The sequence below is a fragment of the Coturnix japonica genome, chromosome 4 (assembly GCF_054131305.1).
Source record: "Coturnix japonica strain WE chromosome 4, WE-NBRP24, whole genome shotgun sequence".
Lineage (NCBI taxonomy): Eukaryota > Metazoa > Chordata > Aves > Galliformes > Phasianidae > Coturnix > Coturnix japonica.
In genome coordinates, this window is record NC_140666.1 from 85,071,370 (window position 1) to 85,087,726 (window position 16,357).

At 43.9% G+C, this 16,357-nt stretch overlaps 1 protein-coding gene and 1 long non-coding RNA gene across 10 annotated transcripts in view; one reads left to right on the forward strand and one right to left on the reverse strand.

Annotated features, from left to right (window-relative positions):
- The window catches only part of CTBP1 (C-terminal binding protein 1), a 199,058-nt gene that overhangs the window by 75,519 nt on the left and 107,182 nt on the right, over nucleotides 1-16,357 (forward strand). For 2 of the 9 annotated variants that reach the window (XM_015862570.3, XM_085547499.1), the window contains exon 1: nucleotides 2,564-2,605. The exons of the other annotated variants lie outside the window; for them this stretch is intronic. In XM_015862570.3, the coding sequence (XP_015718056.1) occupies nucleotides 2,599-2,605 (7 nt within the window). In that variant the 5' untranslated portion in view covers nucleotides 2,564-2,598. Of the gene's footprint in view, nucleotides 1-2,563; nucleotides 2,606-16,357 lie in introns of those variants that run through there. 9 annotated transcript variants of the gene reach the window in all.
- LOC116653399 (uncharacterized) lies at nucleotides 1,628-2,875 on the reverse strand. The gene is made up of 2 exons (XR_004307136.2): nucleotides 2,745-2,875; nucleotides 1,628-2,201 (listed from the first exon to the last, which is right to left on the reverse strand). It is a non-coding gene; the product is annotated as an uncharacterized LOC116653399 (long non-coding RNA).

A 16,357-nucleotide genomic window follows, 5' to 3' on the forward strand; every position in this document is an offset into this window, starting at 1 on the left:
AGCCGAGAACTGATCAGCTGTGCAAGATGCTGCCAATACATCCAGCATCCAGGTACTGGGGAGGTGCCATGTGGGTAGAGAGCAGCAGTGGGCATTTTTGACTACTGAAATGGTTTTCAGATATTTAGGATAGAAACATCATCATCTGGAGGGAGAAGGTAGATATGTCCCAGGTAATACCTTATTATAATTCTTGACATTATGCATACAGATGCATTTTAGAATAGATGAAGATATACATATATGCATGGGTGCATATAGTATCAGGGATTCATTTGCGTAATTACAGCCTTGTAATTTGTCTGCGTTGCAGCTATTTTAGAAGTTAAATAATTGCTTATAGGAGGCAGTGGTAATTTATGGCAAGGAAAAATGCTCTCGCCTCGTCTTGTCTTGAGGGTGGTGGGTGTAGTTCTGAAACTTGTCCTGTTTGCTGCGTCTCTAAAATATGCACTGCTGCTGCTTGAGTCGTGCTTTGGTGGCTGCAAAGATTCGTAGCAATGTGGGTATTTTCTTGGGAAATGAAATGATCACCGTGCAGAAAATGTGTAAAATCTTGAAACAAACGGTCCTTTATAAGCAGGAATAATCGGTTATGTTTCCCAAATAACAAATACTGCATCTTGAAGGAAAAAAGAATATCTTAGAATAAACTTCAAGTTGCTCACAATATGCCAGAGAACAGATTTATGGTGTTTTTTTTTATCAATCTAAATTGCTGTAGTTAAGGAAGACAGCAGCCTACCCAGGGAGGAAGCCATTTTTAAGGTACCATGTCTGCTTATTAACTTAGCGATGTTCTATAAGCGATTAAATTGAAATGTGGAGATGGCCTTGGAGAAAATGAATGTCAGAAGAAAAGAGCTGATGAGGTTATAACTTCAAATATGTTCCTGTTTACGTGTTTAATATATTATTAAATGTCATTTGGTTTAAAACAGGAATTCAGTTCGTAATGGATCTAATAGAAACAAATGCTGTTTTCTATCACTTAGGCTCTATTTGATTTTTGTTTCATGACAGCATCTCAGAATTAAGCCTGCATTACTTATTAGTTAGCAAGAAGGATGGGAAAGACCTCGTGTCCTGTGTTTAGCTGGGAAGTCCATGGGAGTTGTGTATCTTAGGCACATAAAATACCCGGGGACTCCGTACAGTTCTGAAGTGGTGCCATTGTGACAGTACAACTCCAGGAAGCAATGGATGTCATGCTATAAGAGCAATGTTTGAAGGCCATATTTGTGCATTCCCAAAACAACGATGGCTGATGTCGGATCAGTTAAGGAATTAATTTGGCTCTAATATTCTCCTGCACTGGGGAGAGTTTTGTCAACTTCTGACACCGAGCGATGTATTTGAGGGAATAAACTGCAGAGCAAGAAGTCTCGAAAGTAATTATAGAGGATATGGTAGTGAATTTTCCAACCATCACTTCAGTGACTTCTTTTTTGTTACTTTTGGTTATGCTTTATAAAACAAGTTTATGGGCGATGTCAGCAATGTTCTTCCTCAGTTGCAAGGACTATTTTTGCAGTTTATCACAAAATGCCAGATTTGCTCAGCATGTAATTTAATCTTATGCTTGGAAGCATCCGCATTACTTGGTTATCGCGAAATTATTCTGTAATAAAAATGTATGCTTCGTCATCTATATTTTATTAATTCGCCGAGTCACTTTATGGATGGTCGCGGATGCCAGGGCTGGGTGAGGTGTCACAGCCGCTGTCAGCGGCTCATGGGGCACCTTCTAGATCCATTTGTGCTGAGCTGCTGGGGAGCTGCTTCCCGCTGTAAGTCAGCATCTGGGCTTGAGTCTGTATCAGCTCTACCACCCCATGGCGTGTGGTAGCCTGTGTTAGCAAACACTGAGCTAATTAATAACGGGGCTTGTCGGGGCAGGAGCTTTCAGCAATTGTGATTTAGTCATTTTCGTAGAATCAAAGCGTGGTTTGGGGTTGAAAGGGAGCTTAAAGCCCATCCATTTCAACCCGCTGCCATGGGCTGGGTGCCCCCCACCAGCTCAAGATGCTCCATCCAACCTCCATGCTCCTTCTGCACCTCCAGCGATGGGGGACCCACAGCTCCGCGCCCTTCTTGTACTGAGGGCTCCAGGCCTGGATGCAACGCTGCAGGTGGGGCCAGATGAGGGCAGAGGAGTTCTAATTGTTTCCAAAGTTGTTGAACTCAAGTTAGTATGAAAACTGGGGAAATAGAAAGAACAAGAAAGGGAGAAAAGGGGGGACGGAGGGGGGAAAAGAAGGAAAAAAAAAAAAAAAGGGTAAAGGCCGAAGAAAGTGGGAGAAAGGGGGGAAGGAATGAAAGGAGGAGAGAGAAAAAAGTGGAATAAAGGGAATTAATTAACAAACAAGTGCGGGAGGAGGTTCCCGTTCCCCCCCCAACCCCTTCCCACCCCCCGGCGGTGCCGCCCCTCCCCCGCTGCTGGCGGACGCCTAATGAGCTGCGCCCGGGTTGGCGGGCGGCCATCGGCGGGCGGACAGCATTGGCTGCGGGCGTGGCGCCGCGCGCTCCGATTGGCCGCCGCCGTCTGCGCCGTATTTTCAGCGGCGGAGGCAGATCGCGGCGGGGCCGGCGGCGGGGATGCAAGGTGGGTGCGCAGGGAACCGGCAGCGCCCGGCACGGCGGGGGGATTCGCTTCGCTTCGTTCCGTTGATATTTTAATCATTTCTAATTTCTCCTTCCTCTTCCTCCCCCTCCATCCCAGTTTTTTCCATTTATCCACCCACCTCCGGGGCGCGCAGGGCGGGGTGGCCGCGCAACCGGACGCGCAGCGCCGTGTTCTCATTCAACGCGCTCGTCTTCCCGTTCCTCGTGTTCTTATCTGGTTTCCGAAGGGACCTGGCGCTCATAGACCGCGCCGTCCCACCCACCCACCCCCCACCTCCACCCGCCGCCCGCAGTGACAGTTCGCGGCCGTCGGAAGTGGGCTGTGACCGTCCGCCTTCCGTTCAAAATAGCAAATAGGAAGTTCAGTTCGCTCCGCTTTTCTCTCGTCGGTCTCTCCTCTAACGCGCATCTCGGGGACAGAGTTGGCTGTGCGTTATTTCCTGGCGTCCGCTTTCCCCCTTTTTAATTCACTGTGCGTTTTATAGTCGCTCACACTTGAAAATCGCTCCTATGAAAATCGCATCCACCTTGCTGAGTTCTGTGTTGCCTTGCGATTTTCACGGGGGGAAAAAACAAGTTACGTCTGATGGAGATATGTTCTGTGCAGGGTGACCTCATTGCAGCCTTTCAATACCTGAAGGGAACTTACTCCCAGGAGGGGAGTAAACTCTTGGAAAGGGCTGACAATAGCAGGACATGGGGAAATGGTTTTAAGTTAAAAGAGGGAAGATTTAGGTTGGATGTTAGGGGGAAGTTCTTCACTAGGAGAGTGGTTAGGCCCTGGAACAGGCTGCCCAGGGAGGTTGTGGATGCCCCGTCCTTGGAGGTGTTCAAGACCAGGTTGGACGGGGCCCTGGGCAACCTGATCTAGTAAATGTGTATGTTTGGTGGCCCTGCCAGGCAGGGGGGTTGGAACTACATGATCCTTGAGGTCCCTTCCAACCCGGCTCATTCTGTGATTCTGTGTGTGATGGTGCGTTCTGCAACTTTCCTTTGCACTGTGAGCTCAGCAGCACTGCAGTCTGTTTGCTTTCTGTACCAGGTTGCTGTTAGTGGGAAATGTCAGCGCACTGCAGCACCTCATCCAGAAGCAGTGCTGGAACTGTGCATTGGTGTAATCAGTTGGATGATAGAAGCAAAGAGTGGGAAATTTAGATAAAAATGCCGGTTGGAAATCAGTGCCTAATTATTATTGTTGTTATTTGTAATAAATTTGTTCCTGAAGTGTTTCTCTGCCCCTGTTTAGCAATTGGGGATTGGCTGAGTTTGGGTTGGGATGAGCAGCGCTGTCGCTCTTGATGCCATTAACCCCTTTGCCATTCTCTTAGAGACAGAGGGATGCTCGCAGAGCTGGGCCTGCTGCTTGGCCTAAAAAAACCCATTTGTCTCTCCTGGAGCTGCAGGGCAGTGGGGACTGCACCTGTTGCAAGGCAAGTGTTTGTTACAGCAATGTACAGGCAGAGTGCAGTGCTGCATGGAGCTCCCCACATCCCCTGTGCTGCAGGAGATGGGTGTGTGGGTGGCTGAGCATGCTGTGCTTTGTGCTCGGTGGTTGTTGGGCACGTGGACAGGAGAAATGCAGATAGCTGGGTGTAAATAATATGTGAACTGTGAAATGTGTACGTACATGTATATAAGTGTATATGTATATAATATGTATATAAGTGGTACGTACTTTCAACATGAATCTGGTTGCAGCTCAGTAAGGACTTTATAAAAGGAGAAATAACACCGTGTACGTTTCATCCTATTTTGATTTCATGTCACTGTGGCTTTTATAATATATATAAAATGTTTTCATATTTTATGTGCGTATATATAATATGCACAAGTATGTGTAATACATATGTATAGTATACATATAATATATATTTACCTATCTATAAAAACAGGTGATGTAAATTGTCACCAGGCGATGCCTGCGAGATAACGATGCGATTGACAACAGCAGTTTTCACTGATGGTTGTAATGCTTGCTTCAGAAGTACAATTTTTATCTGTAAACACACGCAGTGTTAGGTTGGAAAACTTCTGATGACAATTACACATCATGTTTGTTTCTAAATGACTGTTTTGATTGCGCAGGGAAAAATTAATCTACTGTTAGTAAAGACGTGTGATTCCTGAGCTGTACAATGTATAAAATTTCCAGGTGGCAGAGTTCCTCAAAGGGGAGAAATAATGTGAGCAGTACAAGGATTTTTATTGCCCATTTGTTGCAGTAGCTGTGTGTATGAAGCATGGATTTCCATCACCGTGGCCTTCTGGGTCCCAGAGCCTGCCTTGTGCAGGCAGGTGGGAGTATGTGGGGCACTAGGAGCTGGGCACACCACAACCATTTGGCTCATGATTCATGGGCTGGATGAGGTGTTGGGAGCATTGAGAAATGTGTGCAGGGAGGTTAAGATGTTTTTTGGTGCAAAGCTTTCTTTCTGTTTTGTTTTTGAATGGTTGCTTGCTCCCAGCAGCTCCTTGGCCTAGCTCCGGCCTACCCTGCTCCCACTGCACAGTCGTCTCATGTATCCTCAGGGATAGGGCCTGAGGTTGGGTTCTGCTCATTTGTGTCATACAGTCATGGAATATCCGACTAGGAAGAGACCTACAAGGATCATGCAGTCTGATTCCTGGCTCCACATAGAGCCACCCAAACCATATGGCTGAGAGCAGGGCCCAAACATTGTATTTGAACTCCAGCAGTTCACGGCCATGCCCACTGCCCTGGGCAGCCTGTTCCATGCACACTGCCCTCTGGTGCAGACCTTGTCCCTAACCCCCCGCATGGCCCTTCCCTGGCACAGCTCTATGCCTTTCAAACAGCAGAGTTTAGCTCCCAAAGCTGAACATGAGGACTTGCAGCAGGATGGATGCTGGCAGTTCCATTGCTCATCATCAGAACAGGTTTCTCCATGCTGGCTATCCACCCCAGGCCTCCTCCGTAGGTCTGATAGTGGCTGTCCCTTTAGCAATCACTAAATGCTAGTCAGCATTTTATAAGGTGACCTGTACCAAACTTGTCCTGTGCTATTTTTGGTTTTCCTCTAGTACAATGCATTCTGCCTCTCTCCCTATGCTGCAAGGCTCAGGAGTGGTCATTAGTGGGATGTGACTTAACTAAGCATCATTATCTTCAGCGTCTGCATTTTGCTTGGTAATGTCAAGGTGTCCTTCACTGTTGGTTTTTGAGATCCCCCCCCTCTCAGAGGCCATCACACTGTGTTGTTACAGGATGCTGTTGTGTTGGATTGAACACAGCATGAAATAAACACACTTTTTTCCTCCCTCAAACTGGGCAATAAATGGTTCTGCTCTCTGAAAAATAGGATCTTGCATCATGGGTCTGCCTGCGGCATGAGTAGTGTTTAATAGGAACAAAGAATGGGCATGGTGGGGAGAGACCATGAGAAGACTTAAAATTCATTCTGTACTTCTGCTTCTTGCACATCTCCTGTCTTGACTGAGAAGCTTTTTAGATCTGGCTCTGTCCCTTAGGGCAGAAGCTGTGCAATGTGTAAGTCCTCAGCCTGGCTGCACATCTGGCTGTGCAGCATTCAGTGCTTGGGAATCATTCTGGGATGCTCATGACAAGCACTGTTGGCAGAACACGCTGCGGATTTTGATGCACATTATTAAGGAATGAGTGCTCAAACCAGAGATCGGGAGTTGTCCAACTTGGATGCGTGATGATTCAGTTAGACATGGAGTAGTATATAGGCAGAAAGAGGAGAGATGCAGCATAAAGGCAGCTGTACTGACGGATGCTCATGATACGCATGTATTTTTAAAGCCCTTTTCCTTGAGTACATACTAAATTGAACTCGTTATTCATGGTGGAGTAATTGAAGCCATTCCCAAAGTGAGCCACATTCCCGTGAAGGACAGCAGTTGGTTTTGTGTGTGTTACTTCTACTTTGGAATTTTATTCGGTGAAGTCAGATGAACGTGAAGTTGGCATCTTGATAAAAGCACCCAGCAAAACTTCTGTGTTCCTGCACTGGTGCTTCTTCAGTATTCAGCTGCCTCCTGGCAGGCAGCCTTCGTTGCTAATGGCTCCCTCCCTGATAGTGCAGCTTGTTCTCGTTGCTGAGCCAGAGTGAAGAGCTCCATGCAACCACCATGCAGGTGGTTGGTGCAGGGGAGAGCAGTCCTGCTATCCTGGAGCTTGTTTGATCTGGTGGAAGAAGAATCAATCCTTGGGTTGGCCTTCAGAAAATGGGAAAGATCACCACGATAAAAGGTGCTTTAGGACTCACTAAATATTTCTCAAGCACTTGGGAATCACATTAAAAAAAATAATTGCCTAGTAAATTGTCTGCTTAATAAAATGTAGAAATAAAACATCTAGAGTATATTAAGCTTCATAATCACTTAAGTAGATGTATGTAGTTTATTTACCTACTCAGCAAGAGCTAACAACCATTGAAAGCAAACAGTTCTTTAAGAGAGCTGTATTTGCAGAACGGAATTATTTAAATCGTTGTTTCCAGTTCAGCAGTTGAAATTACATTTATGTTTAAGGTTTGATTTCAGTCATACTTTGTACTGTTAATGTGCAAAACTTACCATTAATGTTGAAGCTATGAGCAAAAGGTGTTCCTGGCTGGATTCACAGAATGGAGCGTCCATATTTCCCTGTGGAATGCCAAAAGTATAAGAAGCAGAATGTTCTTGTGGTGTATGGTATTAGATGTGTGGTTTCACGATGTTTGATATCTAGGGGATAAAAGCCCCAGTCAAGCTGCTGGTAGCCAGTATGTTGGTGGTCTCCATGCAGGTGTGAAGGTAGAAATATTACTGGCACGTGGCTGCGTGGTCACCTCTCTCTTTGGAGCTGGAGAATTATTGATCAGTGTTTCCATGATTAAATAGCAGCGATCTCCACATCAGGAGGCTGATAATCCTTGCTGTTGCTTTGAGGGTAATGCCAAGAATAAAACTGCAGAGTTCTGACCCATTCTGCATCAGCAGCAGAGATACTGCAGGGTCGTAAGGACTCCCTGAAGCTGTTCATCTGTTTATTGTTCAGCCTAACAATTAGTAAACAAAACCTTTGTAGGGTTGTCTTGATGCTTGACAAAGTGGTGTTTGTTTTTCTCTTTGTTTAGGCAAACAAAATAATAAACTGATATTTTCCTCAGTCGGGAAGGAAATTATGAGCGGAGTTTGCAGAATGAGTGACCTGTTCTCCTGTTGTTGCAGCTGTTGCACACCCAGGCTGAAATCTGTGTGCAGGGGCAGAGCTGAAATCGCAAAATCCCATGTGCAAGGGAGGGTAGCATGGCTGTGGAGCAGTTCCCTTCCTGCTCCCTATCATTGGGATGGCAGAGGGGAGGCAGAACTTCTCCCTCTGCTTTCATGGGGCCCACGAGTGCTCCATAATTTTGTCAAAATTCAACTCCTGTGAAGTTAGAAGCAGGGAGGAATGGGTCGGGGGTGTCACCAACCAGCTCTGTGCTTGCCTTTGAGAAAGGCTGTGCTTGTGGACTCAGTTTGGTCCCATAAAGAAATGAAGATGCCTGCTTTAAACAGCAGTGTGATTTGCAATTGTACCTTTAAGGTATAGAAACCAGCTTACATCCATAGGTACTATAATTAGTTTTATATATATATATAAAAACTAATTATAGTACCTATGGATGTAAGCTGGTTTCTATATATATATATATATAAGAACTGCCATTTAACCATTTGGTTTTAATAGAAGAGAAAAGCAGTTTAGCCTGCCATAATATGATGTTTGGGTAACTAAAACTAAGGTAGATTTTTAGTACTGTGTGAGTATGTTGAAGTACCATAGTGTTTCTGAGCTGCTGAATTATTGAATGATCCAGTTTGGTACCTTCCAGTTTTCATTCTTACTCATAACATCTATAAATAGAACAACCTGCGAGTTGGTGCTCTGATTTTAGTACTGCACTTTAGGAACCAAGATCAAAAACAATGATTCCTGTATAAAATATATATATATATATATATATATATATATATATATATATATATATATATATATATATATATATGGATATATATATATTGATATCTATATATCCATTATTTGCTGAATTGTTCAAAAAATCCTGGTTGACACATCTCCAGTGTACCCTCTTCAGTGACCAGAATATCAGTGGAAGCTTTGTTTAAATGTTTTCCCCCCACACTCCCACCCACACATACACCTGTTCATCTTTTTGGGCCAGACGTTGGTTTATTTGGTTGGCTTTGGAGCTTGTTTTTTCCTTCCCTCAGTTAACTCCTTGTTGGTCAGCAGCAGCAGACGTTGCTTTCTGCATGCCCCAAAAGTCTCGTTTCCAACAGCAAGGAGTTAATCTGGCTGGAAGCTGGATTAACTGTTGCAGTAGCTCCTGATAAACATCTGCTGCGGTTCTCCCAGATGAGAGCATTGCTTTCAGAAGTGTTTACTGCACATTTTGAACCCATGTGCCTCGTTGCATGTTTTTGGGTGTTTTTTTTTTTGCTCACTGAGATCTTTTGAAAGGACTTTTAACAAGCAGCCTGTCCTAGGAATTGTGTTTGTCTTATGATAAAGGAGAAATAAATGTGGTTATTGAACTACTGATGGTGTATTGGAGCCCCCCCCAACCCCACTTGCTGGATGGAAGCAACCTGTGCGTATGCAGCCACGTGTGTCAGCCCCTGTTGTTTTCTCTGGGGAAACTTCCTGCCCTTTTCTCGGAATCTTTATTTTTAAGTAGATTTTAGATGGACCGAATCAAATAATGGCAGTTTCCCCAACATCTGGTGTTTGAAGTGGGGATTTCCAGTGACCAAAGCTGAGGATCTGGTAACCAAGCTTTAATATTGCTTTCTAAAACGTCAGCAAGCTTCTCCTCCACCCTTCAGCCACAAAACCTGAGTGTTTTGCTGTGTCTTTGGGAAGATGACTTTGGGAAAGAACACGGCATGCCTTGAAGGGGGTGTTACCTTATGGTGGTTTTAGGACTGTCAGAACCAGCTTCCTAATCCATAATGCTGAAGTGGCAGTTGTGTGGCACTTAATGGCCTTGTCTTTCTCTCAAGGACCACGATAGTGATAGGAGGATAAAAGAGGTGGAAAAAAACATGGAAAGTAATGGGAAGTGTGTTAAGGGGAGTGAATTGAGAGCAAATGCACACACAGAGCTGAGCTTACGGTGTCGATAGGCTTTTATTATGGAATAAGGGAATGGTGATGATCAAAGAAACCCATAGAGGCTCTGGAGTATTCTTGTAAAACATCTGTCCATTCAAACCAATGAATAGGAAGCGTTGTATGTGTAGAGGAGGTGTTGTGCAGACTTGGAAGGCTTATAAGATCGCTGTGCTTCTCCCAGACTCTCAGTATTTGCGCTGAGTTTTGGTGTATGGCAAACCAGCCCTGACTTTCTGCAGCCATCGCTGCTAAGGCTGTCTACACAGTGACTTGAAAATACTTAGAGCAGCATAAACAGTAATACATTACTCTGTGTGGATTAAAGGGTGCATTTAGGGTGGACTTGAGTTGGTTTTTAATGCTGTGGAGCAGCAAGCACAATGATCATTATGTTACAGAGTGTTTTTAGCTTTACAGAGGTATAAGAGAAGCTGTTACTAAGTGTCTAAAGTGAATTCGGGATTAGTACTATGAGGGGGTGTGACTGTGGATGCTCGCAGAGGTAAGTCATGTTGCGAACTAGTATCAAAGCTGACAAATCTGGGTTTCACTGTGTGGACTGGGATGAAGAGAAGATGATACATTTGAGTACAGAAGGGGAAAGATGATCCTGAATTTAAACACTGTGGACATAATCCTGTGCACAAGGGGTTTGGTGCAACAGAGGAGTGGGTGCTCCGTAGGAAGAAGAGCTTAAAGGTTAACTCTCTGTATTCCTTCTGTAGCTTATAGAATGAATGGCTTCATTGGTGGGGATATACCCAGCAAAGGAATAGTTTATTTCATCTGAGAAGTAATACAGTCCCTTTAAGAGGAAAAATCCTCCAGCTTCTGCCTGGAGGACGCGTTCTGAAAGTACCCAGAGGAAATAATTTCAGATGGTTTTGTCTTTTCTCATCTCAGCACTTGCCTACAAGCTTTCCAAATTCATTTTTGAACATCCAGATGCTTTCATTGGGATGGACGAGAGGTCGGATACATCACATCTCTGCGTATAGATCATACACCTGCCTTATATTTAGCATGCTAGAGAATTCACCATCGAATTTCATCCTGAGGTTAATGAATTTTGCTTTTCCGATATCCTCATTGATTCGCTTTTAAAAACAGATTCCTCAAAATCAAAGAGGAAACTGATGGCCAATTTGTGCATTGGTTTGCATTAACTTTTTACACGGAGACTTTATTACCCTGTATAATTCTGTTGAGGTTTCTCTAGTAAGCAGAAGTGGTGCGCTTTGTTTCTTTAATGTCTCTCATACTTGTGCGGGGCTGTTAATGGATCTGTTAGTATTGTTGAACTATTAACAGAAGAATTGTAATTGCTCTGTTGTAATTGTATTGAGGCTGAAAAAGCATTCCCATGGAATATTAATGAGCCTTTTAATGTGTATGAATTATTGTTTGCAGGAAGGAAAATTATAAAGGGAATATGTATGTATATCTAAATAGTACCGGTCCGGGGGAACATGAGGGTAAAAATCCATAATCCTTCGATCTGGTTGTTGCCTTCATCACTCCTCCTGTACCAGCCCAGCTGCACTTCCTGGAGGTGCTGCAGGAGCTGCCCTGCACTATATGTGCCCAGGTACCCGGGGTGGCAGTGAATTGCTTTGTGGGTTTATCTCAGCCTTAAATAACTTCAACCTTATTTAGTCTCTATAAGGGAGAATGCAGTGCGAGTGTTTTTTGCAGCGTGGAAGTGAACTGGAAGCGCTTGTCATTGCTATGCAAAATGCAGACGGGGCATTGTGCTGAATTAGCAGTGTGTAGTTCCGAGTGTTCCGAGGGCTCAATTGCTTAAAATCCCAACTGTAGTTCATTTCTGTCTTTAAAGTCCTGCTTTTTCTCCTGCAGTGCCAAACACTGCAATCGCAAGAAGGTAGGATGCAAAAGACTGCGGTTGCTGGAAGGCAGGGATTGCAGAACTGCTGGAAACTGCCTTAAATCGGCGACCTTCAGTTCACCTCCGCAGCTGCTGGGAACTGTTGTGCTTTTTCCACGTCTAAGTTAGTAATTCTGCCGTTCTTTCTTTCATGAAATCTTATTCAGCTTTGTAATGCCGAGTGCTGCAATGCTTACTTACCTCTTTGCTGAGCGCCGAGCTGAATGGCAGACCTGCAACAAACTCAGGGCTCACTCTTTGCTTGGTGAGGTGTCCAAAGAGCCAATTTGCAGTTTCTTTTGCAGTCCTTTCTTCTCCTCCTGACATCACTTTCTCTCTCTGTCCATTTAAAGCTAAAACTTGAAAACCTGCAGTTTTAAACTTTTATATTATTCTTCTACCCTGGAGCTGTTTTTAGTGCCTTTATTGCAAAGAGACAGATGGTGATATTTGGTTTCCTGTCAGTTTTAATGAATATAGATAGGAGTGATAAGAACATTTGCTTCGTTTAGCAAACTTCCTTTTCTGGCTTTTAATTAATGAAGTGCTCACTGGTGTGCTGCTGCTTTTGTATGGCCGCAGTTACATCGTATATATGGGTGCGCTTGCAGTGCTGGGTAATGAAAGGAGGAGGAAAGTCACTTCTTGTCTCACTCATCCCTTGAAGTTTACTCACATGGATTTTGAGTGCTGCAGACACGGAGAATGCTTGTAAGATCAGCCAGAACTGCGTCTATTTGTAATTTGCATTTAGGAATACTTGCTTTTTACATTTCTCCTGCCCCCTTTTGGTGACACATTGACTGCCCAGGGAAGTGGTGGAGTCACTGTCCGTGTGGGGGTTCAAGAACTGTGGAGATGTGGCACTGAGGGACAAGGTTAGTGGGTATGATGGGTTGGGGTTGGACTGGGTGATCTTAGAGATCTTTTCCAGCCTTCGTGGTTCTGTGATTCATTATGTAGTGATTTAAATCAAACTAAAATCAGGAAGTGAGAGGCCGTTAGTGGTGCAGTTAACCTGGGGCGAGGGGAGTCCTGGCTCAGCTTCATTGGCTTTTTATGAAGCTCCTCAGCTGCAGTGAGATCCAAGCAAAAATCCAGTTCAGTAGAAATCTTCACTTTTCAAGCCATTTTAAGCTATCCCAGCAGCCCTGTCAAGAAGCAGAAATAGTAGTGATTTCCTCTTATTTCCCGTGTCTTCCTGGAAATGTCAGAAATGAAGTGCATTGCCTGTTCCTGCTGAAGACTTTATCTTAGCGAAGGAAACCTCAAGTTTGAATGAGTTGAAAACAGATGGAAAACATTTTAACTTGGTTGGTTGGTGAAAGAAGGGATCAGGTATTGGTTTGTTGTTTTCTTTTTTAAACATGATTGTTATTTGTTCTGCAAGTGAGTCTGTCCTCACTTTCTGTGCTTGCACTCAGTGTTATTAAGAGCCCCAGTTCTGCTCTGGTTTTTGCAAGGTGACAAGGCAAGGACTTGCTCTCCATTGTGCAGACAGAAACGTGGATCTCTGTTGGCAGCTTTTGGTGCAGCGCCTTCTGCTCGGGTACCTGGAAAATGGCTCAAATGCTGCAAGGACAGAAAGTGCTGTTTCAGCTCCCAGGCACGATCATGTTATCGCATCTTTTATTTTTGAGGTCTTGTCTTGTGAACCAGAATCGAATCTTGTTCCAGACAGCAGTGCAGGTTGCCCTGGTCTCTTTTAGTCTGGGGTTATTGTAGTTTCAAATATCTGTGTAAGCAGAACAAGAAAGAACATGTTAACATTGTTAGTTACAGTATTCGGGTCATGCTGTTACTTCTGTGTTACTTCTGTCTGATTCCTTGGCATCTTCCAGGAAACAGAACTCAGTGTTTTTCCTCTTCCAATAAAATGCACTTTTGTAGTGTGTCTGAACTATTGTGCACCACTGTATTTGAGATGCATGTTTGTGAATTTAATAGGAAAACCAAGCTTGAATTACTGTGAAAAAGTAAATAGATGTGATTCAGACTGAGGGAAATATTTTCCCCCTGGAAGGGAGCCATAGTCTGTATTTTGGGGGTTTATTTTTCTTTAGCATTTGCCTCTTATTCTCCAAATAATTCTAGTTGCATGCGTCTCCTTTTTCAGTATTTTCCAAACTCTCCAGCAGTTCTCTTACTCTGTCATACCTCCTCCAGTCATGAAACAGAAGGAAAAAGAAAGTCATCTTTGGAAAAGCAAAGCCTCAGGGCTCCATTCCCTCCCCACGCCCAATCATTTTACCTCCACGGTTTTGAAGATATGAAGCAATGTAGATCGGCATTCTCCATCTTTCCTTTTTCCTAACCTGATTCCTCTTCTTGCAGAGAGAAACAAAAGGAAGATTGCAGAAGAGAAGTTGAAGAAGAAAGGAAAGAAAGAGGAAAAATAGAGAATCAGAACAGAGTTGGCTTTTGTACGAGGAGTTATCCAGGAGGCAAAATGTGCAGATTCCCTCCTGCTTTTCTTCCCTGTTTTTAATCCACCTCAAATACTGAAATTTTGTATAGAAGTGGGTTGGGTGAAAGGGCACAATTAGCGGTAATTTCACAGTTGCTGTGTGTCAGGGCAATGACTATACAAAGGGTGCATTCCAGAGACTTTTGGCAGTCTCTAGGCTGGCAGATCCAGCTTTGGGTTGCTGTGCCCAATCATCTCCTGCCTCAGGACCCCTGGCCATGCTGTCAGGTGGGAGCTGAGCTCACCTGGAAACAGAGCAGGTGGGGACGCACAGTGCATTCAGGCTTCCCAGTTCAGCACAGGGCAGTGTGTTGGTGTGCTTCTGGGAGAAGCTGGGGAAGATGGATCAACCCTTTGGATGATGCGATGGGGGAAGAACTGGTGAAGTACCCTAACCAATGACAGTAGAAGATGGATCATCTTTATTTTCATTGATTTTTAATTTTTTTTTTTTTAAATGTTAAAGATGTTGAGTTTATTAATAAGGATGATTTCTTCTGGTCCATGTATACCTGCAGTTTTTATTAGCCTGAGGTGCACTTGTAGAAACAGTGAGAATTACACAGAGCAGCAGGAATTGCATGGAGCAGCACGCATGTGTTGGAAGGACCAGGACTGGTGTGTTTCAGCCCAGAGAAGAGCTCGGTTCTAACATCTGACTACAAGAAGGAGGGGATGCAGCTACGTACAGCTGGAGGACACTGCTACAGAGGAACTTCACTAATAGGAAGACATATGTCCATTGAGTGAGCTATAAACCACATGTGCTCTTGTAGAAGATGGAGAAACACTGCTTGTGGTGACTGAATAAGTGTTCTGCAGTCTTCACTCCTGTTGCTTTTTTGCTTCTTCCTGATGGAGGGAGTTGGGATGCAGCTGACTCCTACTTGGAGCTGGTTGGGTTTTTGACCGCTTCCATCTTTCCCACATTGTTTGGGCAGGAGAAGCCAGTTGGATGGCTCTTTACAACAGCCTTGGTGCTTGGATTGTAGCCCCTAGCATCATCTGCTTGTGTGGCCACTGGGACCTTTAACTCACACCCCCCAGCTGATGAGTGCATAGCAAGAAAGGCTTTTGTGTTGTTGAAAATGTCCAGTTTGGCCACCTTGGAAGCTCAGTCTGGAAGGAAGTTGGTGTATGAGATGGCCATTCCCTGGCTTATAGTGGGAGCCTGATGCTCTGGGGAGAAGCTGTGATTTTGTGTGCCTCCAGGAAAATGAACACTTCTAGACCTGTAAAGCTGTTTGTGGGTTGCTAACATATTGCAGGCTTCATGCATCTCCTGCAATAAGCCACAGAGGATCAGGTGGAAGAATCTGAGGGTGATTTTCCTCTTGTTTTTGTTTTTAACTTTCAGGACTTAACAATTCCCATGTGGATCTATGGGTGTAGATTTATGGTGTCAAACTTATCCCTTTGTCCTGGGAAATAAAAAATAATTCTCTGTGGCTGTACCCTTTTATGCTATAATTTGGTTAAATAACCTGGTGTTAGTAAATGAGTTGAAATACTTTGGGATTATTGGTTAAAAAAAGAAATTCTGGGGGTTTTTGAAGGAAAATGGTGATTTCTCTGGAAGCATTTGCTCTGTCATCAGCTGGTCTGTTCTCAGAGTAAGTGTGTGTGTGTGTGTGTGTGTGTGTGTGATCCTGTGATAAGCATCAGTAGCTGGTATTTTCCTTTACAGAGGTACTTCTTTCTACTGAAGACCTGTAAAGCCTGTTCTGTCAAAAACAATGGCCTGAAAAAAAAAAAAAGTATTTTAGAAATGTCACTTCCTAAACTCAGAACATTTACATGTTTCTAAATTATGGTCCTAGTACAAAGAATATAAATGGAAACTGAAGGATGCTTTGACATTTCCCTCTCTGGTTTACACAAAACATTTGGGTTTCTTTATTTCCTTTTCCATATGTTGGAAGCGCCATATGGAGAGGTCACTCTGTATTTCAACTTGCAGATGAAATAGGCGAGGAGAAGCAAAGCGCTCTGAAGCAAATGGTTTTTCAGTGTGGAAAAAAAAAAACAGAAGTGCATTTGTCACTTGGTGGACATTTATGCTGCTGACTAATAACAGTGATTTGTGGTATTATAACGGAGAAACATCGGTGTGGGATTTTTTTTAAGAGAAAAAAAAAAAAGATTACATACTTAGGAATAATGCTGTCTATAAAAGCCAGAAAGCTTGAAGGTGAATATAGCAAGCTGGCAAGCGGTGCTGTGTATCCCCAGC